Source organism: Phacochoerus africanus, chromosome 10, assembly GCF_016906955.1.
Source record: "Phacochoerus africanus isolate WHEZ1 chromosome 10, ROS_Pafr_v1, whole genome shotgun sequence".
In the NCBI taxonomy this organism is placed as follows: domain Eukaryota; kingdom Metazoa; phylum Chordata; class Mammalia; order Artiodactyla; family Suidae; genus Phacochoerus; species Phacochoerus africanus.
In genome coordinates this window covers 2,120,776-2,145,672 of record NC_062553.1, presented here as the reverse complement: position 1 = coordinate 2,145,672, position 24,897 = coordinate 2,120,776, and the positions used below count along the sequence as shown (strand labels likewise).

General features: G+C 62.1%; 1 protein-coding gene across 1 annotated transcript; it reads left to right on the top strand.

Moving 5' to 3' along the window:
* Positions 1-5,489: 5,489 nt before the first annotated feature.
* LRPAP1 (LDL receptor related protein associated protein 1) lies at positions 5,490-22,125 on the top strand. Its single transcript, XM_047799456.1, has 8 exons — positions 5,490-5,769; positions 11,046-11,190; positions 13,453-13,571; positions 14,567-14,687; positions 15,012-15,170; positions 16,030-16,112; positions 17,251-17,427; positions 21,758-22,125. The coding sequence occupies exons 1-8, from the start codon at positions 5,566-5,568 to the stop codon at positions 21,818-21,820; spliced, it is 1,071 nt and encodes a 356-aa protein (XP_047655412.1). The 5' UTR covers positions 5,490-5,565; the 3' UTR covers positions 21,821-22,125.
* Positions 22,126-24,897: the final 2,772 nt, after the last annotated feature.

The following is a 24,897-nucleotide window of genomic DNA, read 5'->3' as shown; positions in this document are numbered from 1 at the left end:
GGCCTGGCAGGGAGAGGGTCCCTGGAGGCCACTCTTGTTAGTGGCCTAACCTGGCACCTGCGTGGACGGGCTCCAAATCTCCAAATGCGATTCACCACCCCCACTTGTCTATTTACACTTTTATTTATTTTACTGGGTTTTGGCAGTGCCCGTGGCATGCAGAAGTTGCCCGGGCCAGGGATGGAATCCCACTGGATCCTTCACCACGAGGCCACCAGGGAACTCCACGATCCCTGCTCAGAAATGACTCTGCCCACCCCCTTCACGGGGCCCTCAGAGCTGTCCTCGGGGGGAGGCGCTCCATTCAGACCCAAGCCTCAGCCGCCTGCTCTAGAACCCAGGCCTGCAAAGGCCGGGTCACAGGGTGACCAGGCAGTGAATTGTCGGCACCTCCCAGGGGTCACTCAGTGAGGACCCCGCGTTTCTCCCACACGCCTGCCACAGATCCTGCTGGTTTGCTCACCCCCCGCCCCGCCCCCCCCCCACCCCAGGCATCCACCGTCTCTAAAGCAGCCCCTGCCCAAGGGGGAGGGTGGCTGTGGGCTAGGTCCTCTCAAACTGACCTTGGGGAGGGGTGGGGTGGGGGGGCAGGACCAGAGAAGAAGCGTGGCGTGTGGGTTAGATCAGCCGGCCTGGGCTCGAACCCTGGCTCTGCTACTCTTACCTCTTTGACCTTAGACAACTGACCTCGCCTGTCCTCGTCTGTAAACAGGGTCTGTCCCTCCCTCACAGGATGCTTCCTCGCAGGATGTGGGACACCCAGGTGCCCAGCAGGCCTCCCTCACTCCCTGGTGAGTGGGAGGCCCAGCTGTGCTGTCCCATGGGGTGGCTGCTGAGTCCCTGGAAGCTTGGGACCTTCCTGGAGTCACGCGTGTGTCACGCTTGTCATCGGAAAGGGGGCCGCCCACACCGTGAGTGGGAAGAGGCTTCCCCCCTCCTCAACTCCCCCCCCCTGCCCCAAGTGCAACTGCCCAGTGAGCCAGGGCCCTAGAAACTGGGCTGTTAGGGGAGCGTTTGAGTGCCCAGGGGGCAGTGCCAGGGGCACAAAGCACCAGAGACCTGCCCATGCAGCCCAGAGAGGGTTGGGCCAAGAGCCACCTTGACTGCATCTCGACATCGCAGAGCTGGAGTCACACAAAGACCCGAGTGCACGTGTCTTGGGGGCCGGGGTTGGGAGGAGCAAGAACTCGCACAGAAACGTCAACTTTTTAAAATGCACCTTCAGTCACTGCTGTTCCAAGTTGAAGCCTGCTGGGAGTTTCCTGTCGGAATTACTAAGCAGGAGCTTGTAAGGGACAAGTTAATCGTCCCAGCGCAGAGGTGAGGCACTGAGCAAGGATGCAGGCAGCCGGCCGAGAGCAAAGGGCATGGAAGCAGGGGGCGGGAGACAGACGGGCAGAGGTCCCCATGTCCCAGCACAGTACACACCCGGACAGGAGAGCTCCAGGCCAGCCCCCACCTCCTTGGGACAAGGATGCCAGAGGTTGCAGAGACGTTGGGGGAGCCTGAAAAAGAAGTTTAGAACTGCCTTCTGGAGTTCCCGTCTGGGCGCAAGGGTTAACGAATCTGACTAGGAACCATGAGGTTGCGGGTTCAATCCCTGGCCTCAGTAGGTTAAGGGTCCGGTGTTGCTGTGAGCTGGGGTGTAGGTCGCAGACGTGGCTTGGATCCCGCGTTGCTGTGGCTCTGGCGTAGGCCGGCGGCTACAGCTCTGATTAGACCCCTAGCCTGGGAACCTCCATGTGCCTCGGGAGCGGCCCTAGAAAAGGCAAAAAGACAAAAAAAAAAAAAGAAAAGAAAAACTACTGCCTTCTCTCCCCCAGCCCAGCCCCCTTCATCAGCCAGCAGAGCCCACCTGAGTGTCTCCCGGGCCAGCTCTGGGTCTGAAGTGGGCAAGAGACAGCCACCATCTATTCCCTTATCTCGTCATCACCAAGGGCTTTGGGGCACCTTTTTTTGGTTTTGTTTCATTTTGAGAAAAGAGCATCTTCTGTGACCAGGCTGGGAATAAAGGAAGAGTTCAGCCTGCATCCTTCCAGCTCCAACATCCCTCCATCCACTGGCCACTCTCCTTCCTTCCTTCCATCCAGCAGCCACCCATCCATCAGCCAGCCACTTCACACATCTTCCTTCCGGCCAGCCAGCCGGCCATCAGCCAGCCATCCATCCCTTCCACACACGTTCACTGGGCACCAACTCTGAGCTCAGCCCCGTGACAGGAGACAGAGATTCAGGAAACACAATCACTGCTCCCAGAGAACACACGGTCCAAGAGGGAAGAAGACATGGACAGAAGCACAAGTCACAAGAGAAAGGCTGGCCTGTGGCCCACATCCCGGGGGGGGGGGGCACCTCCATCTCTTCCTGTCTCTTCTTTCCTCAGCCTCTTTTAGAAGCCTCTCCGGGTCCTCCTCCATCACGTCCTCCCTCCCCCAGGCCGGGCCCTGCTCTTCCCGCTTCTGGTCACCTCCCGTCTTTCCTCGCGGTTTCCCCGACGACACCTGCATCGCTGCATCAGACGCTGAACTCCCCGCTCTGTCCCTTTCTGCCGGAGGGAAGCGATCTTCGCAGGCCTGCGTTGAAGATGGGCAGCCTGGATCCCGGCATCAGAGCCTGGAGGACACCTGCCTGCTGACCAGGAGCACCTGCCTTTCAGGTCTGAGCAGAAGAATGAACACCCATCCTCTGGGGGCCTGTACACATCCTGCGACACCAGCGGGCCTGATGTAATGAACAGGACAAGGGCATTAGGCGTTAATGGCCAAGCAGCTGGGATTTGGGCTTCTGCCTAAGATGGAGTAACAGGGACTGAATTTACCCTTTTGCCTGAAACGACATAAACGACTGGCTAAAATATACGAAGTGACGCCTCTCAAGATACTGGACATCAGGCAGAGGGACAGCAAACCACTCCTTGATTCCGGGCACCTTAAACTCTTTCTGGAACAACACAGGGTACAATTTAAAAGGACCTGGGGGGAGTTCCATCAAAGCTCAGTGGAAATGAATCTGACCAGGATCCACGAGGATGTGGGTTCGATCCCTGGCCTCGCTCAGTGTGGTGTAGGTTCCACACGCGTCTCAGATCTGGTGCTGCTGTGGCTGTGATAATAGGGACAGTGGCTACAGCTCTGATTCGACCTCTAGCCTGGGCACCTCCATGTGCTGTGGGTGCAGCCCTAAAAAGACCAAAGAAAATTTTTTTTAATAATAATAAATAAAAGCATCTAGGGAGTTTCCACTAGTAATGAATCCGACGGGTAACCATGAGACTGTGGGTTCCATCCCTGGCCCTGCTCCATGGGTTAAGGACCCGGCGTTGCTGTGAGCTGTGGTGTAGGTCACAGATGCGGCTCGGGTCTGGTGTTGCTGTGGCTATGGTGTAGGCTGGCAGCTGGGGCTCCGATGAGACCCCTGGCTTGGGAACTTCCAGAGGTCGCAAGTGCGGCCCTAAAAAGCAAAAACTAATCATATAAAAAAGTATCTAAATCTCAATTCTTCCCAAGGTATCTGGGTTTCCCCACTTCCTTCCTTTGTCCTCATTGTCCCCCCATTTTTTGTGTCCCTTTGGCTGCATCCAGACATGTGCATGTTCCCAGGGATCAAATCCAAACCATAGCGGCAGCCTTAGCCATAGCAGTGACAATGCTGGACCCTTAACCCACTGAGCTACCAGGGAACTCCTACATATCCATTTTAAACGCCCCTATTACCTAAAACCTGGGTTTACCTCTTAGTGGGTATCAAGCCAAGACACAAGTCAAGTCAGAGAGGGAGAGGGAAGGACTTGCTACTTGCAGCAACCAGAGAGAACACCAGGAGCTCCCGTCGTGGCACAGCAGAAACAAATCTGACTAGCATCCACGAAAAAGAAAGAGCAAAACAAAAAATTTTTAATTAAGAAAGAAGAAGAGGAACACCAGGGACACGTCCCAGAGCAGCGTCTCCCTAAATAGCAAAACTGGGGAGGTTTTAAGCTGAGGGAACATGCATATGCATGAGGGCTCTTGTGCAAAGAGGAACTTAGCAAAGGACAGGGCTGAGTCATACCAGGTCCACGAACATCCAGATCTTCATTGAGTGAAGTCACAGGGAGCAGCAAAGAGCAGCAGCAGCAGCAATTCCCTGGCTCCCATTAATCCGGTGGCCCATTGTTCAAGGGGCTTCGGACCCTGCGAAACAGCCGAGTAAACCACAGGCTGATCTTAACCTTTGAAACAGAACAGGGAGTCTTGACTGACTTATTACCTCCCATTACGATTAAATTATTTTCCTTGCCCGGTAATAGCTGCTTGTTCTACAGTCTTTGGATCCCTTGAATCACGGACTACTGAGGCCTGTCCTCGGCAAAGGCACACACGGAGGCCAGGCTTACGTCACCGCGTGGCCTAAGCCTAAAACAATTTCCTACTCTCTCTCTTTTTAGGGCCTCACCTGCAGCATATGGAAGTTCCCAGGCTTGGGGTCAAACCAAAGTGGCACACAGCCACAGCAATGTGGGATCCAAGCCATGTCTGGGACCTACACCACAGCTCACGGGAATGCCGGATCCTTAACCCACTGAGCGGGTCCATAGATCAAACATCCTCATGAATACTAAGTGGGTTCTTAACCCACTGAGCCACAGTGGGAACTCCTTAAAATGGCTCCTCTTATGTCAAGAAAGTTATGCCTGGTTCTCTTTCTTTGGGGACCCTCCCCCATCTGCCTGCACCCCCTCTCAGGCACAGTCCACCATCCTTACCAGATGGACAACCCAGTCCCTTCTCAAAGCCCCAAAGCACGCAGTTGAGGCCTCTACCTGACCCCAAAGCTGCCTGAGAGCAGCAATCTGCCTCTCACTCTCCCGGTTTCCTCCTCTACCCCCAGGGCACTGGCCCGGCCCCCCTCACGTTGCTGGATTTACTAAAACGTAGCAGAGAGGAAGAAATGAAACAGGTACACAAATATCTCTAATACAGACCAAGTGCATAGCCGTGTTTGAGATACAGTGTTTGCGGGCACCCCTGGGTCAAGGGGAAAGCTGCGGGGAGCCGGGAGTGAGAAGGCCCAGGACGCCTGGGACTCCCTGGGCCTCGGGTTTTCTTCTTCTGCCAAGCGAAGGAGTGGCCAGGTGGGTCTAGTGTTCCTGACATCCCCGGACTTTTAACTGGAGGGCCAAGCAGACCACCTGCGAAGTCCATAAGGACAAGGAGCCTGCATATCAATGCAGACGACAGAGAGACAACCTAAGGTGTCAGCCAGTCACGGTCCCGACTTCAGAACGGTTTACACTTTCTACTGAAACCCACAGCCCCAGGTAGGCAGCCCTAGCCACTTGGGAGAGATGGCGCCGTGCGTCACGAGGCCGCGGCACGGTTGCCTAGGAAACGCTCCCGCGCCTCCGCAGGGCTTCCCGGGCCTTGTAGTCCGGCGGCGGCCTCCCCTGGGCCGGCCGCGCGGCGAGGGACTACAACTCCCAGGAGGCAGTGCGGCGGGACGGGCCTGGTGGGCGGGGCCAGCCGGGCCGGGTCGCGGCTGCTTCTGTCCCGGAGCTCGCGGGGTCTCGGCGTCTGGGGGAGGAAGATGGCGTTACGGAGGGTCCGAGCTGCGCTGCGCGAGCTCCGGCCGCTGCTGCTGCTGCTTCTGCTCCTCGGGCCATGGCCGGCGGCGGGGCACGGCGGCAAGTACTCGCGGGAGAAGAACGAGCCCGCGCCGCCCTCGAAGCGCGAGCCGACGGGGGAGTTCCGCATCGAGAAGCTGAACCAGCTGTGGGAGAAGGCCCAGCGGGTGAGTGGCCGCCGGGCCTCCTCTCCCTCGGGGGGCCGCGGGGCCGGGGTCTCCTCTAGTCCCCGGGTCGGCGGGGCCGGGGCCTCCTCTAGTCCCGGGATCTGCGTGGCAGGGGTTTTCTCTTGTCTCGGGGGTCCACGGAGCAGGGCTCCCTCTAGTCCCGGGGGTCGGCGGGGCCGGGACCTCCTCTTGTCTCCGGGCCTGCGGGGCAGGAGGTCAGGTCTCTAACTCTGGGTGTCTGCGAGGGCGGGGCGGAGCCGCCCGCAGGTGTAGGTGTGGGTACCTCTTGCTCCCTGCGTCAGAAACAAGGACCCTGGCCTGGTGATGACAGGCAGAGATTGGGGAGGCCCTGGTGTGTGGGCAGAGGGCTCCCGGCCAGTTTGAACTTGCTGATGTGGGCGCGGGGGAGGGGGGGTTGGGGAGGGGAGGAGAGAGGCTGCGGACCACCTGAGGCAGGACTCAGGGGAGCTGAATCCCACCGGCCTCCTCCTAGAGAGGAAGATAAGAAAGCCCGCAGGGCAAAGGGCACCCGCAAGGTCCTTGCCGTGGGGGCAGAACTGGGTCCAAACCTTGCTAATTGGTGTGTGACCTGAACCTCCTCATTAACATAAGGGCCCCTCCTTTGTTAGGCTGGGTTATTTCTGGTGAAGTGGCCGCCCCACCCCCTGGGCCTCAGAGGAGGAGATCCAGTGGGTTTTAAGCACACCTCAGTGTTTGAGAAGGGGAGTGAGTAATATTTACAAAATCAGGACTAAGTTTCAGAAAAGAGGAGAAACTGGTGGGGGTGGGGCGGGGGGGAGCCACCTGCCCTTAGAGAGCCTCTGGGCTCAGCACTGTTCCCTGACCAGTGTCCTTGAGGGTTCTGCTGGGGGCACCACCTGTGCACACAGCCCGCGGTCTGGGCTGCAGAGGCGGGGGGCTTCCTGGAGAAGGGGGCTCTTGTGCCCCAGAACCGGTCCTGAGCCCTCTTGCTTGCAGGGCTGTCCCGGTCATCCCCACCTTGTCCGTCCAGATGACCCGGGCAGTCTCGGGTCACCTCTGCCTGAGGGCCTGCCGCTGTCTTCTGGGAGCCCCGCCCTGTCCCGCCCCTGGACAGTCCTCGGCCCCTCGGCCCTGAAATTCCACATTTGCATGGACCAGTCTTTGGCCGAATGGAGCGTGCAGGTCCTTGGGGTGGGGTCCTCCTCAGGGCCAGCCCCCCAGGCAGGTGGGCAGGCCTGTGTCCTGGCGCTCCCGGGCGGGGCAGCCTCCAAGGACGTTGCCTGGCCCCAGGCCCCGGGTCGGCTTGCCCGCTGCTCAGAGCCTGCAGCCTTTGGGTTTTGTAATTTGGATAATTTGCCCCCTGAAGACATCCAGTGTTTGGCAGGGTGTACACAGGGTGAGAGAGGAGGAGTCTGGTGGAGGCTTCTGCCTTGCCCTCTCTCCAGTCCCTCCCGTGGGCAGGGGTCCCGCCTGTGAGGCTGGGCCGGGCAGCTGCTGGTGTGGTCTCAGGCCTGGACGTCCGGTGAAACTGCACACTTCCCGTTTGATCCAGCTGCCTACAAAGCTGTAGGCTGGACAGCAGGGACAGGGTCACGTCCACGGCCTCGTGGGTCTTGTGACATCTTGTGGGGTGTCGCAAGGCTCCTGAGCAGGGAGGGGCCGGGCCCTCCTTGGAGCTTGGAGGGGGTTGTAGCTGTGGGAAGTCACCTCCAGGAATGTCTAGTTGGTGTCTCGCTCCCCAGGGTGGCCGTGTGTGTGTGTGTGTGTGTGTGTGTGTGTGTGCGCGCACACACGGGGGGGGGGGGGCGGTAAGAACACTTAACATACAACCTACCCTCTTAGCAAATGTTTAAATATAGAAATTTACACATCCAGTAGTTCCCGCTGTGGCTCAGCGGAAACGACCACGACTAGCATTCATGGGGATTCGGGTTCGATCCCTGGCCCTGCTCAGTGGGTTAAGGATGTGGTGTTGCCGTGGCTGTGCTATAGGCCGGGAGCTACAGCTCTGTCTTGACCCCTGGCCTGAGAACTTCCATATGCCATGAGTGCAGCCCTAAAAAAAAAAAAGGAAAGAGGGAAGATCAGGTATACAGTTTAAGCACTTGGCCGTATTGCCGCGCGTGCAGTAGCTCCCAGGACGGACTGGAGTCGCAGCGCTAGGATCCCGCCGCCTCCCTGAGCTTCGGCTCCGCTCCGGCCCGCGTCGCACGGTGGCTGCTGTGCTATGTCTGGTTTATTTCACGCGGCGTGATGTCCTTCAGCTTCGTCCCCGTTGTCACACGTGGCGAGGTCGCCTTCTCTTGGGAGGCGAAACCAAACCGTCTCCATGCCGCGTCTTCTTTATCCGTTTATCTCCACGGACACCTCGTGGTTCCAGGTCCTGGCTGCACCGTCGTTCCCAAGTCTCGTCTTTCGAGAGGCCTCTGTCCTGTGTCCACGGTGGCTGCACCAGCTGGTTCCCGTCAGCAGCACGAGGCCCCCTTCCCCTCTCACCCTCCCATCCTGACAGGCAGGGACACACACACACACACACACACACACACACACACACACAGCTGGTGGGACCCTCGGGGTGGAAAAGCCTGGAGGCAGGAGGATGCCTGACGGACAGTCCCCTGCAGGATGGACTGGGTCAGCCGCAAGCCCAGTTGCGCTCTGGGCACCAGTGCCACGCTCTGCCAACAGCCCCATTGCAGAAGCACCAGGAAGGGCTCCGTCCCCAGGGCGTCTCGCCGGGCCGCTGGGCCAGCTCCCCGGGCCTCAGTTTACCCAAGCAGCCTGCCCCGTGGCTGTGGAGGTTCCGGAGGCGGGGGATGTTGTGCTGGCCCGGGACCCCTGGGAAGAAACGTCTGGGGAGGGGCCCTGCGCCCACGTTCCTGCTGAGCCGCCTCCGTCCTGGTCTCGTGGCCGAGGGTGACGGACTTGGTATTTGACAGCTTCGGCTTGGCATCTGTGTCTCTTAACCGGCTCTTGTCACGTGAGGCATTAACATTGCACTTTGAGGTTTGAGGAATCGAAGCGCAGGTGCCAGGCGTGTGCCTGCGGCCTCTTTCCTCCCCTCCACCTCCTGCCCCAGCCCGCAGGCCTCCACGTCTCAGAGGCAGGTTAGCCCCAGATCACAGCTGATTTCTGTAAGATGGGGCATGTGGTTTAGACCCCAGAGGCCTCAGGCCTGAGAGGTGGTGACTCGCAGAGACGTGCCAATGCCACTGGTGGGCGCAGCTCCGGGGGCGCCTGGCCTGGTGTTGGTGCCCTGATCCCCCGGGCCCTGGGGAGGGGGACAGACAGGAGAGTCGGGTGAGCGGGGCCCAAGGGCCCATGGTGCGTCGAGCGGCCTGGGCTCCTCAGGTCTGTTTCTCATCCCCCCCGGTCCCCTCCCCCGAGAGGGACACCCGGGCTGTTGCTGTCACACGGGCCACAGCGAGCACAGAGCCGCCGTCCCCGGCTGCAAGCAGGCCCCTGGCAGTGGCATCCTGGGCACCTGGGTCTTAGGCCCGAGTCCCTGGTCCCTTGGGGGCTGCAGGCCTCCCTTCCGCATCGGGGCGGCTCACCAGGAGCCTGGGAACGGCGGCCAGGCCCGCGTCTGTGCAGGCTCAGGGCTGGGGCGAGCCTGCGCCTCCAAGACTGTCCCCAGCAGAAGCGAAGTCACGTAGGCTGAAAGCTCGAGCTGTTCTTCCTGCAGGAGGGGCCCCTCCCGCGGCCTCTCCTCCTCCCCCGCTCCCCCCTCGCCCGCCTGGCTCGCCCACCCCTGGGAGTCAGGTCAGATGAGGCTGCAGCGCCCAGGCCCCAGGGGCCTGAGAGCACCCACAGCCAGCGGGGCGGGATGGAGCCGGGGGGCCCGGCATCAAGGGAGGCGCAGGCGCTCTGCCTGAAGGGCTGGCGGCGGGGTGGGGAGACTGCAGAGAAGGGGGACCCCGGTGGCCTGCCTGCCTCAGGTGGAGGGCCCAGGGGAGCCCTGCATGGTGCCCCCAGCGGATAGGGTGGGACGCGCCCCGAAGCCCCTGGGTCGTTCGAGCTCGGGGTGCGTTCAGAGGCCCAGGCGTCCTTGTTCCCCGGGGAGGCTCGCTGAGACGGAAGCCGGCGATCTGGGGTTGCGGGGACTCCTGGGGCTCTGAGCCCCGCGCTTTGGCCTTGCACGGGACCCCAGGCTCGGTCTGCGTGTGGTCCTTCCCCAGGGCCCGCGACGCCTGGCGCCCAGGGCCCAGGTCCTCACCTTCTTGGCAGCTTGTTTTCTTCCAGGATCTTCTTCCTGTCCCGACCCACAGGTTCTGGCGCCACGGGGACTCCCTCTGCCCTCCCGTTCGTGGGCACGCGCGTGTCCAGCCGAGCCTGACCCCGGGCAGACCCTCCCGCGAGGCTGTCTGGGGTCAGGCACCCTCACCCGAGGTCCTCTCATCCCCTGGGAGCCCCGTGGTCGCCTGGCCATCGGGGGGTGCCCTCCTCTGGGGTGCTCCAGGGGAGCCCTGCTCTCGCAGCCCAGTCCTGCCCTGTGTCCCTGTGCCCCTCAGCCCGTGTGGGGAGTCTGCCGGCATAATTTTTAAAGCCACAGGTTTAATGGCACTGGCGGTGGCCTTCACAGCCTGCTTCAGGGCAGAGCTGCCAGGCCCAGGCCAGCGCAGACCAGCCTCTGTCCGGACCTAGGGGTCCCCTCTCGGCCTCTCAGCCCTTGGTGGGTCAGCTCCCAATGCGGGAACAGCTCCTGGCTCGTGTCCTGGGGGAATCCTTGGCTGTGCTTTTTTTTTTCTTTTTTAATTGGAGGTTTTCCATAAATGCCATCTTCCGTCCCTCTAATAGCTGTGGTCTATTTTTAATCCTAGTTACATAATACACAGAAAGAGTCTTGCTTTCTTTTTCTTTTCCTCTTTTTTTTTTTTTTGTTTGTTTTTTGTCTTTTTGGAGCCGCACCCACGGCATATGGAGGTTCCCGGGCTAGGGGTCCAATCAGAGCTGCAGCCCCTGGTCAACACCACAGCCACAGCGATGCCGGATCCTTAACCCACTGAGCAAGGCCAGAGATTGAACCTGCGTCCCCATGGATCCTACTCAGATTCGTTTCTGTTGAGCTCCTTTGGTTTCCTGACCAGCCCGGTGTTCCTGCCCCTGCTTCCTGCCAGCCCGTTTCCCCAGGTGCCCCAGGGGGCTCCCTGGGGACTTGGGACCCGTGGAGCATGTGCGGGACCCTGGCTCCACCGCCCCAGCTGTGGCACCTCCCCACCCGGGCCGGTTTCTCCCAGGCTGCGTGGCTGGGCACCGTGCGGCCGGTGGTCACGCGCCCTCTGTCGCCCCCACAGCTGAACCTTTCCCCGGTGAGACTGTCTGAGCTCCACGCTGATCTGAAGATACAGGAACGGGACGAATTCAAGTGGAAGAAGATGAAGTCGGAAGGCTTGGATGAGGACGGCGAGAAGGAGGCAAAACTGAGACGCAGCCTCAGCGGTACCTCTTCTCCGTCTGAGCTCAGCCTGAGGGAGGCGGCCCCCCGGGCTCGCGGCCCCAGCTCCCCATCTCACGTGGTTTGAGGGCAGGACGAGAGTCAGGGCGGCCAGCGAGGGCTCTTGGGCAGTGGAGGGGGCAGGGCGGGGGTGTCCAGCCACGTTAATAGACAAGCAGCCGCAGGTGACCGGGTGGCCGATGCTTGCGGCTGTTCCCAGGGCCTGGTCCTGGTGGCAGAGAGCAGAGCCTGGCCGGTCCAAGCTGGTGCAGTTCCTTGCAGAGCCCCGCACTGCTAGGTGGGGTGACTGGGCCGAGTCCGCCCTGTGGCCCTCCCTCTGTCTTAGGCTCCCTGTGTGTCCCAGTGGCCCCGGGGTAGCGAGGGAGGAGCTTCAAGGGCAGAGGTGGCCAGTGGCCAGCTCCATCCCATGGCGCCCTCGCCTGGACCCCCACTGCCAGGCCAGGTCCTCCGGGAAGTGGCTACCGGCCCAAGCAATCTCCAGGTCTGTGTCCCAGGTGGAGCCGTCCTGACTTGGGTGAAACTGGTCTCTGGGTGCCCAGGGAACATGGCAGGAGAGCCAGCAGCCTAGGAAGAGTTGGAGCCTGAGGCAGGCCAGCCGAGCAGCCGTCCCGGGGCCGCATTCACCTGGGGGCTGCCATCTTCAGAGTGCAGCCCGCTGCCAAGGCAGACGCACCCCTAGCAGTCCATACAGGGCAGCAGCCAGACTGGGATCCCGTGTAGCCAGGCCTGTCCTGGGCACTTCAGCCGGCAGGCACCCTGGCCGTCCCTGCCCCTGCAACTCACGGGGCAACATGCGTAGGATCTGCCTCGTCTGGCCCGGCGGGTTTGATGGCAGACCCACCACCCCATGGAGTCCTGAGTGGACAAGTCCTGCCCTTTCTGCTGCCCCACCAGGCACACCCTGAGGCTTGTGTGCTGCCTCCTAGGGTCTGGCCGACGGCCCTGGGCTGGGCTGACGGCCTGGGACTTCTCCTCCGCAGGCTCCAGCTCCCTCTCAGGGACCCTGGCCCTTGCAGGCAGGGAGGTGGGGCAGGCCCACTCCCAGCTAAGGAGGGAGGGCTGGGAGGACTGGTCCGGCCAGGGTGGACCTGGGGGGCGGGCCACCTTCTGTGCAGGGGCCATGGGTGGGTACTGCCCCCGGCATTCCTGAGAAAAACCCATTCGCCATCCCTCGGTGACCAGCCAGCAGCAGGTTCAGCCGATGTCCCCGCCCAGCTGCTGCTGTCAGCTGTTCACTGGCAGCTGCTGACCCCAAGGCCTCACCTTTAAAAAATCTTTTCCTGGAGTTCACGTCGTGGCGCAGTGGTTAACGAATCCGACTAGGAACCATGAGGTTGCGGGTTCGGTCCCTGCCCTTGCTCAGTGGGTTAACGATCCAGCATTGCCGTGAGCTGTGGTGTAGGTTGCAGACGCGGCTCGGATCCCGCGTTGCTGTGGCTCTGGCGTAGGCCGGTGGCTACAGCTCCAATTCAACCCCTAGCCTGGGAACCTCCATATGCCTCGGGTGCAGCCCAAAGAAATAGCAACAACAACAACAACAAAAAAAAAAGACAAAAAAAAAATCTTTTCCTCCAACTAAAGATACGATTTGAGTTGTTGAAAAGCTGCCCCAGTCACTGGCCCCCCCACTCAGTAGCCTCTGCCTGAGGCTGGCCACCCACCCTCTGCCTCTGCTGAACCGGCTGCAGGCTTTGGGGTTTGTGTGTGTGTTTGTTGTCTTTTTTAGGGCCACATCCACGGCATATGGAGGTTCCCAGGCTAGGAGTCGAATCAGAGCTACAGCTGCCCGCCTGTGTCACAGCCACCGCAATGCTCAGTCCGAGCCGCATCTGTGACCCACACCACCGCTCACTTACGGCAGCGCCAGACCCTTAACCCGCGGAGCGAGGCCAGGGGTCGAACCTGCATGCTCATGAATACTGGTTGGACTTGTTACAGCTGAGCCACAATGGGAGCTCCAGGTTTTGGTTTTGCAAAGCTCTGGAATGGACCTGGTCCTCGAGCAGTCCCCGCGGAGCTGAGCCGTCCCACCGTGCCGTGCTGTCCCACCGCAGGGCAGAGGGTGGGGGCTCAGGCTGGGAGAATGTGCCATGGGAGCCACGAGGCAGCCAGTGTGTGTTGAGGGGTTGGCAGAGCGGAAGCCCCTGGTTGGTTCGTGCTCGTTCCACCGGGTGCCGAGTGGCCAGGAAACCGGGGCGGGGGGCGGCCCCAGACCCCAGCCTTGACCCTGCCCTGCTCCCTCCTAGTCATCCTGGCCAAGTACGGTCTGGACGGGAGAAAGGACACCCTGAGCACCAACTTCCTCAACCACGGCCCCGAGGACGACAGCCTGGAGGACCCCCGGCTGGAGAAGCTGTGGCACAGGGTAACCTCTGCGCAGGCGCCAGAGGGAAATCGGGCCCTGGCGCCGAGAACGTCGGCCCCGGCGGGCGGGGCCCCCCAAGACAGAGGTTCTTCCGGGAGCCTGCCCAGGTCCCCTGGGCAGCTCGGGACGGGTCTCTCTTCCGTTGAGAGGGGCCCCGGGTGGCCCGGGCCGGCAGAGCTTTGAGGGTCACAGGTGCTTCCTCAGCCTGTGGGTAGAAACAGCTCGCGGTGCGATGAGCAGCTTTTTCTCACTCTGGGCCTGGCCAGCTGAGCTTTGCACGTCGCAGGCCGGCCCTCTGCAGTCAGCGGAAGCTGGCCGTGGCACTGCCGTGACCAGGAGGAGATCCGCGTGCAGGTGGACCCAGGCTGTTCAGGGGTCCCCTGTTGTCACTTGCGGTTTGACTCTTGGACGGTTTGGGTGACTTAGGGTGCCCCCCTGGCTGAGGGTGCAGACCACCTGGCCCTTCCTGCGGGGTGCGGACCGAGTGCTGGCCTGGTGGCAGTTTGGGCGTCACCCCCTTTGCCCGGCGGTCCCCGTCCAGCCAGAGGAGGGGTTGTCCTTGGTCAGGAGGGGCAGGGCCGGGCCAGCAGGAGGGTCATAAGGGAGGGCAGGGTTCCCTACAAGCAGGTGGAACAGTGACAAGGTGACAGGCCAGTCCCTCCAGGAGGGGACACTGCCCCCCACCCCACCTCCTCAGGGTCCTGCTGCTCCCTTCGCGGCCTTCCCACCGTCCACCCCAGAGGCCATCGGGAGCAGTAACTTAGGTTATTATTTTCCTGCCCTGTTTCGTCCCTGGTAAAGGCCAGACCTGGGCCCAGGGCTTCTCCCAGCAGCACGGGTCCTGCCGAGCCTCGGGGGTCCACAGACACCTGTGTGACCCAGGTGGCTGGCAGGGTGCTCCCCGAGGTGTGGCCAGGTGAACTCCGTGTACCGGGGGTGCGCCGGGTGAGCAGCCCCCCCCGGAGGGGGGGTCACTCAGGTCCCTCTCTGTCCAGGCGAGGGCCTCTGGGAAGTTCTCCAGCGAAGAACTGGACAAGCTGTGGCGGGAGTTCCTGCATCACCAGGAGAAGGTCCGCGAATACAACATTCTGCTGGAGACCCTGAGCAGGGCCGAAGGTGCGCAAGGCCTCAGCCTTCCCAGAGGCGGCCCTGGCTCGGAATGTTCCAGAACGGAGCTGGGGCGGGGGAGGGGCAGTTGCCGCGCCCTGTTCTCGGGCCTCCGGCTCTCTCAGCGGGACTCGGTGTTCGGCTGCGTGCACGTGTTCAGGTGAACCAGTCCTGCGGTGCCGCTGGCCGCCTCTCCCGCTGTGGCTGGAGTGGCCCGAGGGCCCTCGCGGACTCAGCCCCCCTCACACGTGGTTTCCCGGCCCCCGGGGTGGGGGGGTGGGGTGCTGCTGGCCGGAAGGTCAGGGTGGGGCCCCACGGATCTGGTTCCCACAGAAGTCCACGAGAATGTCATCAGCCCCGTGGACATGAGCCACGTCGCGGAGGACGCCCTGCGGAGCAGACACTCCGAGCTCAAGGACAGGCTGCGGGACATCAGCCAGGGCCTGGACCGCCTGCAGAGGGTCAGCCACCAGGGCTACGGCACCGAGGCAGGTGAGCCCGTGTCTCCCGAAGGGGCCTCAGGGCATCCCGGGGCCCGCAGGCTGGGACAGCACTTCTGCTGCGGCGCCGCCACCCCCCACTCGCTGTCGGAGGCCAGAGCTGCTCCTCCTGCGTCCCTGGAGGGCGACCGGGGCCTCTGCTCTGGTCCCGCTCCGGGACCCCGAGGCTCGAGCCTGGTGCGAGTTCTAGGAAGGCTGCGGGTTGCCCTTTTGACCCAGCTCGGTCCCCGTCATTCTCTGCCCGCGTGGCAGGTGCTACTCTAGACCCCAGGGGTGCAGTGAGGACACGAGGCGGAACCCCTGCTCCTCAGACTCTGGGTGGACAGCACCCCGGAGGTGGGACTGGGAGCCTGGCCGGGCCGAGGAGCCGAGGAGCCAGGGCAGCTCTGACCGCCGCGCCTCCTCCCTCCCCTCCCGGGGCTGCCCCCGCCGGCCCCGCAGCTACTTCTGCTGGAGCCTGGGCAGGGGGTGGGGTGGGGGGAGCAGCTGGTGAAATGACCACCCGACAGGCGGCTGTGGCCACTCGCCCCAGCCTGGGGGTGCAGGGCGGGAGGTGAGTGACAAGCCAGCAGCTTCGCCACAGCCACGCGGGCCGAGGTCAGTGGCGGTTACTGCACTGGAGCTACAGGGATGGGCAGCAGCCTGAGCCTCGGCCTGGGGCGAGGTCTGGGGCTGGTGTGGGCATCACTGAAGCCCTGTGCCTGAGGTCCGCGAGCTACGGCCCGAGCGTGTTGGGACAGGACGCCTGGTCCCTCCCGAGGACGTCAGGTACTGCGTGTCCACACGTGCGCCAGGGCGTATGGCACGGGGGGTCCTGGGGTCACCAAGCCCACCTTTTCTCTTCTCTGCAGAGTTCGCAGAGCCGCGGGTGATGGACCTGTGGGACCTGGCCAGGGCAGCCAACTTCACCCAGAAGGAGCTGGAATCCTTCAAGGTGAGGGCGCCGGCAGCGGGCATCTCTTCTGGGGCCTTTGTGGGCACGGGGACGGGGAGGCCCTCTCAGTCTTATGTCAGCCTTTCCCCCGGGACTTGTCTTCGCTCTCGCCCTCTGCGTCCCTCCGCTGTGTGGGACGAAGCTGGCTTCCCGTGAGTGGACAGTGTGGTCTCAGCATCTGCTCGGGTTCGGGTGCTCTGGCTGCGGGACTCGGGGGTCTTGCAGGACAAGTGGGTTGAGGAGGAGCCCTTTGCCCCCATGCAGCCCAGTGCCTCCAGGTTGGTCCTGTTGTGGCACAGCCGTCACAGGCCAGTGGGTCAGGTCAGGGTCACGGAGGGAGGCGGGCCAGGGGCATGAAGGGGTGGGGGGCCTGGAGGGGAGTGGGCTTCGTGGGCCACGGAGTGTAAGAGACAGGAGTGCAGGGTGGGGCCTGGTGGGGAAGGTCCCTGAGCTGCTTGGGAGGTGTCTCGCCTGGGCCTGGTAGCAGCATCCTCATAAAACTAGGGGGATGTGGGGTTGGGCCTGGAGGCCCACCTGCGGTGGGGTGGGGTGGGGAGGGCCTGGAGGTGCCACAGTCGCAAGGGCCCCGGAGGGGAGATGGAAGGGGGAGCAGCCTGTGCGGCGGCCGTAGTGGGGTTGGCAGCAAGACGAGTCAGCCGGGAGCACGTGGGGTGGGCTTGGGGGCAGTCGGCCTCCTGTCTCTCCTGCTCCAGACGTGGGGTGGAGAGCGGCGGACAGCGCAAGGGTGGCAGGGGTGGAGCTTAAGCCCCACACATCAGCTTGGACCTGGCAGATGCCCAGCAGAGGGTGAGGGTGAGAGGGCCGTGGGGGTGGGGACACTTGGCCCCTAGAGGCTGTCAGTTTCCAGCAGGGTCCCTTTAGGGGGAAGTGCTGCTCTGTGACCCGCGTGGCAGCCAGCACAGCAGAGCCTGGCACCCGACTCGGCCCTCAGAGCCATCCTGGATGGCTGGACGGTGAGCAGGCGCCGTGCGTGCAGCCTTCGGAGTGGGGAGCCCGCCCCCGTGTGCAGCCGGCCCTTGGTGTCAGCTCGGCATTCGACGGTGGCATTCGGTCCAGGGGCCTGGGGCGGCAGAACAGGCTCACAGGGTGGACTTCAGCTGTTTCAACCTTGTTCTAGGAAGAGCTGAAGCACTTTGAAGCCAAAATCGAAAAGCATAACCACTATCAGAAGCAGCTAGAAATTTCTCATCAGAAGCTGAAACACGTGGAGAGCTTTGGCGACCAGGAGCACATCAGCCGGAACAAGGAGCGCTACGCGCTGCTGGAGGAGAAGACCAAGGAGCTGGGCTACAAGGTGGGTGACGGCGCCCAGCCCGGTGCCCCAGGCCTCGGCGCCCCTCGCAGGGCAGGCGGTGGGCGCCTTCGATCACCCTGTAGGGGGTTGGGCTGGACGGAGGGAGCGGGGCCTTCAGCCCCACCTGCCTCTCTCCGGGTGACCAGACTCTGGGGTCTGGGTGGGCGGGTGGGCCGCCAGGGCCAGAGCCGGACTCTTCCAGCCACGCGCCTGGTGCCCGGGCCCCCAGGAGGTGCTGCCGTCACTGCCTCCAAAGGTCCTTCCCTCCCCGAGCCGCCCGAGTGGCCCTGGAGTCCCCAAGTGCACGCGGGGAGCACTGGGTTCCGAGCGTTGGGCCTGGGCTGCACAGTGACCCACTTGGTTCCAGAGGAGCCAGGGACCATCTTGGGGCGGCAGGTGGCCACGTGGGTCCACTCCCTTTGCGTGGCTCAGCGGGGCTCCCGGATGCCCGGAACGGGGGTGCAGGCTCACTGCAGGGTGACGTCTGAACCCCGCACAGCAGACGTGTAGGACGGGGGGCAGAAGCCCGCTCACTGGGGCCGCCTGGCCCCTCGCCGGTCATTCATGGTGAACGCACCAACCGGGCACCTTGGGCTGAAGAGCCTCTGGCTTAGGTTACACGGGGAAGAGGGCAGGCGGTGTGGGTGCTCCGGAGGCAGCGGCAAGAGCGGAGCAGGGCACACGCTCCTCGGGTGCCGGGAAGCTGGGCGGGGTTGGGCTGCCTCCGTGGGAGCCTCGCACCCCTTCCGACCACATGGAGGCTTGACTTCCTCAAAAGCAAGTAAACCTTTTTTCTTGTCCATGCCTGTGGCACGTGGAAATTCCCAAGCCCAGGACGGACCCCACGCCACAGCGGCAACCCACGCGCTGCAGTGACAGCGCCAGATTCTTAGCCCACCGAGCCCCCCGAGAACTCCAAAAATGAGTCAAACGTTGAAAGAAGTGAGTGGCTCTGCTCCTGCGTTTGGCAGGACCGAGTGGAGAGAAGCCAGGTGCCCGCGTGGGGCTGCGAGCTCAGGTTCACACGGCAACACGGGAATCTGTGGCGGGGGGGGGGGGGGGCTCTGCCGATCCGGGCAAGGAGGACGGGCGCAGGCAGCCCTGGCTTCCCTGACACGCGGGGGCCCCTGGTGCCGTGAGGACCCGGGCTGGGGGGGTGCCCGCTGAGGAGGCACCAGACCTTCCCAGGTTCCCAGCCAGCCCGGGTTCTGAGTGTGAGGCTGGCGGCTCCTGCCTGCGAGGCCCTGAGGGCCGGGGAAGCTCTGCAAGCAGAGCCCAGGCCCTGGGACCGCTGTGGAGGGTCCTGCCTTCGTGCAACGAGGACAGGAGCCTGGAGGAGCCGCAGACTCCGTTTCCTGCTTCTGAAAGGACGTGGGTACAGTCGTCAGCCGCCACGACAGAGGGGCCCGCATGGGGCGCCCCCAGCGCATAAAGCTCCCGGGCCCCCAGGATCAGGAGACAGCCGAGGTAGCTCCTGCCCAGGCGTAAGGACAGGATGAGACAGGAATGTCTTCCAGCGAGCGAACAAGCTGAGCCCCAGGAGACCCCGGCCAAGGGGAGATGTCTGCCCGATGGGCGAGGACCCCGAGCAGGCTCCCTGCATCCGGCAGCAGAGCAGGGGCCAGCGAGGAGGGCCACAGAGTTGGGAGGTGCACCGGGCAGGGCGGGCAGCAGGAGGGCATCGGCGAAGGAAGGAACGCGCCGGGGACTGGTGGTGACGAGACGGCAGAGTGTGGAGTCCCTCAGGCCGAGCAGACAGAAGGACAGCGTCCAGCCTGCTGACCCCGGCCTGCGAGGGTTCCAGGAGGAGAAGCAGGGGAGGAGGGGAGGTCGCCTGGGGAGGCGATGGCTCGCGCTCCCCGCCCGAGAAGGGTGAGGCTGTGGCCCCGAAGAGGCTCACGCCGACCAAGACCCGCTGCGGTTAAAGTGGCAAAGGGAGGAGAGCCGGCAGCAAGAGACGAGCAGCCAGTTCCCCGCACGGGAAGCCCCGTAAGGCCCGGAGCAGAGTCTGGAGCGGAAGCTCTGCAGGCCAGAAGGGAGCAGCCGGCGTGAGCGGAGTCTTCAGACGAAAAGCCCCAGGACCAGAAACACCAGAAACACCCACCCGGGACGGCGGCCGCTCAGCTGGGAAGCGGAGGAGTTGGGCACATGATCGGACGCTGAGATCCACCTCTAAACCGGCCTTCCGGGACCTGGCAGAGGCCGGCCAGCTCTGGAGTAAAAAACGAAAGGCCAGGAGGCCCCATCGTGGCGCAGCGGAAAGGAATCCGACTAGGAACCGTGAGGGTGCAGGTTCGATCCCTGGCCTCGCTCAGTGGGTTAAGGATCCGGCGTTGCCATGAGCTGTGGTGTAGGTCGCAGACACAGCTCAGATCCCACATTGCTGTGGCTGTGGCGAAGGCCGGCGGCTGCAGCTCGGATTGGACCCCTAGCCTGGGAACCTCCATACGCCACAGGTGCGACCCTAAAATTAAAGAAAAAAATGGCATCTAAACATACCTACGGACGGTCACCAGGACACAGGGAAGAAAGCGAAAGGACTGCGGAAAAGAACACAGTAGCAGTGGGTACATGCCTCTCGGTGCGTAGCCTAAACACGACGGGCCGAGCACAGCGCTCCAGGCAAAACAGAGTGGGGGAAACAGGACCTTTATGAATGCTGCCTGCCGGAGACTCACTTCAGGCTAAAAGTGAGGGATGGAAAAGGGTTTCCGTGCAGATGAGGTCAAAGGCCAAGATGGCAGTACTCAGACCAGACAAAATCGACTTTTCTCTTTTTACGGCCACGCCTGCAGCACGTGGAGGTCGAATCTGGAGCTACAGCTGCCGGCCTACACCACAGCCCCAGCAGCCCGGCCGCGTGCCGCCACGCCAGGTCCTTAACCCACCAAGCGAGGCCAGGGATCGAACTCAGACCCTCACAGAGATGGTGTCAGGTCCTTAAACCACAGAGCCACACTGGGAACTCCTAAAATTAACTTTAAAACAGAGACTCACAGGAGACAAGTGTGGACGTTGTTACGTAGTGGGGTCGGTCCAAGAGAAGAAGCAACAAGTACTTGGGCCGTCGGTGCTCCCAGTGGGCTGGTTGCCCCCCAGCAGGCAAGGAGGCGGGCCTTGAGCTACACCTGAGGCCGGATATGCTGGTGCGGGTGTTTATAGAGCACCCCATGCAGGAGCAGCATGCGTGCTCTCGAGTGCACACGGAACCTTCTCCAGGATGGGTCACGTGCGGGGCCACAGAACGCGCCTTGGGAAATTGAAGAAAGTGGAACAACCAAAGCGTGTTTTCCCGTCACAGCAGCTTGAAACGAGAAATTACAAGAGAAAAACTTCAGAAAACACAAAGATGTGTCAATGGATCCCTGAAGAAATGAAAAAAATACCTGGAGACAAAAACGCAACTTCCCCAAATCCAGGGGACGCAGCAAAAGCAGTTCAAGGAGGGAAGTTTCTAGCAATATTCCCACCACAGGAACCAAGACGCTCCCGGTTAGAGGAACTAGAACGAGAACGAGACCCAAGTTCACAGACGGAAAGAAGATCAGGGACTAAAACAGAGAGGAGTTCCCATCGCGGCGCAGTGGTTAACGAACCTGACTAGGAGCCGTGAGGGTGCGGGTTCGATCCCTGGCCTCGCTCAGGGGGTTAAGGATCCAGTGTTGCCATGAGCTGTGGTGTAGGTCGCAGACGCGGCTCGGATCTGGTGTTGCTGTGGCTGTGGTGCAGGCTGGCAGCTGCAGCTCCGATTCGACCTCTAGCCTGGGAACCTCCATATGCTGCGAGTGTGGCCCTAAAAAGATGAAAAAGAAAAAGAAAATCAGAGAAACTCAGAGCTGGTTCTTCGAGAAGATTGGCAAGGAAGAAATGCCCTCAGCCAGACTCCTCAGGGGGAGGAAGAGAAAGGGGTCCTGGCCTGTGAGCCCAGGGCCCAGTGACACAGGCCAGGAGCCGCCAGCTTGTCCCTGTTCTTTGGAGGCTGTATCTTTTTTTTCTTTCTTTTTTTTCTTTTTGCCTTTCAGGGCCGCACCCACGGCATATGGAGGTTCCCAGGCTAGGGGTCCAATCGGAGCTGTAGCTGCCGGCCTACACCACAGCCACAGCAATACCGGATCCTTAACCCGCTGAGCGAGGCCAGGAATCGAACCTGGAACCTCATGGTTCCTAGTCGGATTTGTTTCCGCTGCGCCACGACAGGAACTGCTTTGGAGGCTGTTTCTGGTGAACGAGCTGCTCTCGTGATGACAGCTGGGCGGGTCATTGCCGTGGGCCTCCCCCTGAGGCTATGTGAACAGGTCTGACCAGCTCCCCTGTGCTGCTCTCTCTGCAGGTGAAGAAGCACTTACAGGACCTGTCCAGCCGCATCTCCAGAGCGCGGCACAACGAGCTCTGAGGCCCCGGGAGCCCAGGGTGGGCGCAGGAGGCACCCGCGGGCTGGGGTTCCTAAAGACAGCCCGGCCGCCCTGGGGTGGCTTGTCCGTCAGCAGCACCTCAGTGGAGGCGTGACGGGGACCAGCCACGGGGGCCCGGGGGGAGGAGCCCCGCCGGTGGCCCCCTGCTCCCTGGCTGGCGGGCTGTGCCCTCAGCCCAGCCGGCTGTCACCTCTGCCGAAGTCACAGTTTGCATCAACATCTCACAGATCTTCTGCTGAAAGTACTGTGTACAGAAGTCCCTCCAAATACAGTGTTTCAATCTTGAGGTCGTGGAGGCGTCACTGGGGCCCGTCTCACCGTCTGCCGGGCTGGGGGACTCAGGCTCGGCTGCGGAGAGCGGCTGCAGGCCAGTGGGCTCGGCCCCTGGTTTGGAGCTGAAGTTACAGGGTCGACACAGACGGCAGTGCAGAGGCTCAGGGCCGGGAAGAGCCCGGTTCTCTCCGAGGGAGCGCGCAGGGCCGCCCTCCGGCTCCTCGGCCGAGGGCCCCGGGCAGGGACACGTCCACCAGGTGCCGCTCGGCCCCGGCTGACCGCACCCCCCACGTTGGGACCCACCAAGGGCAACAAGGACTCTCAGGGTGCCACAAAAGCGAGCAGGGAGGCGGCCCTCTTTCTCTGGTCCCACGTCTCTCCAGCACAGGCGGTGTTCCCCCCCCCAGGCCTTCCCATCATGTCTGCCACCAACCGGGCCAGGGCCACTGTGCCGAGACACCTGCGGCCCGAGGGAGGCCTCCGTGCAGCTTCCAGGCCGTTCCTACCAGGCGCGGGCTTTTCCCGCCACGCACTCGGGTCCTGGGTGCCCTGTGTGTGTGCGTAGCGGGGGGGTGGGCCCCGGACACAGTTACTGTCTGAGGAGCTGACCACCCCGAGGGAAGCCGCTCCCAACAGAAGCAGGAGAAACACGGGGGCTTTGCTGCAGGTGTCCCTCCGGCCCTGGAGGACGCGGGTGAGGCAGAGGCCCCAGTCGGGCAGTGGCTGCCTTGTGGCATCTCAGCCATCGCTTTGAAGGACACGTGCCCACGGCTCTGTACTGTCCGTGCAGGGGCTGTGGGTCCACCCCAGCTCAGGAAGGGCAGGGGTCCAGGGTCCCCAGGACCCCCCCCCATCCTCTTGTCTGCAGGTGACTGCTTTCTCAGGTCCCCAAAGTGGTGGCACCAGGAGGTGGGGGCTTTGGGATGATTCAGTCCTGAGAGTGTGTCCTTGGGAGCAGGACCCCAGAGGGCTCCCTTGTCCCTTCCACCGTGCGAGGACATGGCAGGAACCAGGAAGCTGGCCCCCACCAGATACCAACCAGATCTCCCAGTGTGATCACAAACTTCAACCCCGGAGCTGCAGGCAGACAACTGTCCCTCGTCTGTGGCTTGCTGTTGCGGTGGCCTCAATGGACTAAGAAACTACTCCTTTAATAGGTTGGGTTTCGCTCTTTGAACTTCATAGGCAGTTTTGGTTTCTGAATGCGTGTTTGGGACCTGGGGTCTAGCTCAGTCAATGTGTTAGTGAGATGCAGCAACATCCAGTGGGAACGTGTCCCTTTTCATTCCTGTGTAGTATCCCACTGGTGGCATGTCCTGCTCCGTCTTTAACCCATTCTGCTCTTAATGTACATTTGAGTTCTTTCCAGTTTGGGATGATGACGTCAGTTGGAAGTGGCCGTGGTGAACATTTGTGTGTGTGCCCAAGCTTGTGTGTGTGCATATTTTCAGACTCCTGGGAGTAATGCTGACAGGTCCTACTGTGCGTCACTCAGACACAGCAGGTGCCTCCCCGTGGTTTCCAAGGGGGAGGCTCATTGGCTTTCCTGGCAGCACAGGACTAGGCGGTGGCCAGGACTGGCTGTTCCATTTTAACTCAGACACTCGTGCTGGTGGTGTGATACGGGGTCGTTTGGGTTACATTTGGGGTTGTTGGGGCAGTGTGTGCACAGGGCCAAGCACAGGCCCTGAGTGTTCAGTTTGGTGATGCTGGGAGCTCTCTTCCTGGGTGGCCTCTCCCCCAAGGAAGACAGTGTTTTCTGGGCTCCGGAGGCCGTCCTCACCCAGAAGCGCCGTCTCCGTGTCCCTGCTTGTGCCCGTCCTTGGATCTCAGGCGCCGGAATAGGCCTCACAGGTCTGGTCTCTTCACCCGGCAGGCGTCTCTGTCTGGTCGCTGGCTGCGTCAGCAGTGGGCCCCTGTCGTGGAGGGGCCCTGGCTGGGGGCCAGGTCCCATTCTTACACCATGTGAAGCACAGGCTTGTCCCTTGTCCATCGGTTTGGTCTTTGTCTGATATGAAGCGAAGCTGCAGGCATGGGTTTGTTTCTAGAGGCGAGTCCGCTTGCTCGGCCCTCGGTCTGGCGACGGCAGCTCGACGGGCGTCTTGCGACCAGTAGGCACTTTGCTCTTTCTCCAGATCCGTGAAAGGTCTGGTGCATTTCCGCACACATCTTAAACCCACTTCTCCGTGTTCAGAAAAGCTTCCTGGGTGTTGGTAGGTGTCCCCTGGGGGTGCACGCAGCTCCAGGACAGAGTCCAGCAAGGCTGGCGTGTCGCCTGCAGCAGTGGCCTGGTTCCGAGACGCGGCCTCCTGCGTTTCATTACATTGACCCCAAGGTACCCGGTCTTCTGTGCTGTCGCGAACGGCAGGCTTTTACTTCATTTTCCAGCTGTCTCATGTAACGCTCTCACATCCTTTGCCCTAAACGCGCATGTTGGTTCTGCACGCTCGGTCCTGTCATCTGTCAGGGCGACAGACACGCATCTCCTGCAGGTGCTGCGCGCCGGCCGGGCCGACGTGGCCAGCGCTGGCGTAGGGGCGCTCCTTGCCCGTATCTTGCTCCCCGTCGCGTTGGTTCTTTCATAAAGTCTAACGCTGCCTGTGCAGTTTTTACGGGGCTCTTAGGGGTTGGAGCGAGTCCATCCTAGCCTGCTGAGGGTCTGATGAGTGCGTATTGTCCAGCATCTGCAGAGGGGCCGTGGAGGTCTGCTGCTCCGTTGAGTCTCTGTGGCGCGCCCTGCAGGTTGGCGTTCATCCGCTGGAATTCCTTGCACTCGTGGGTAAAC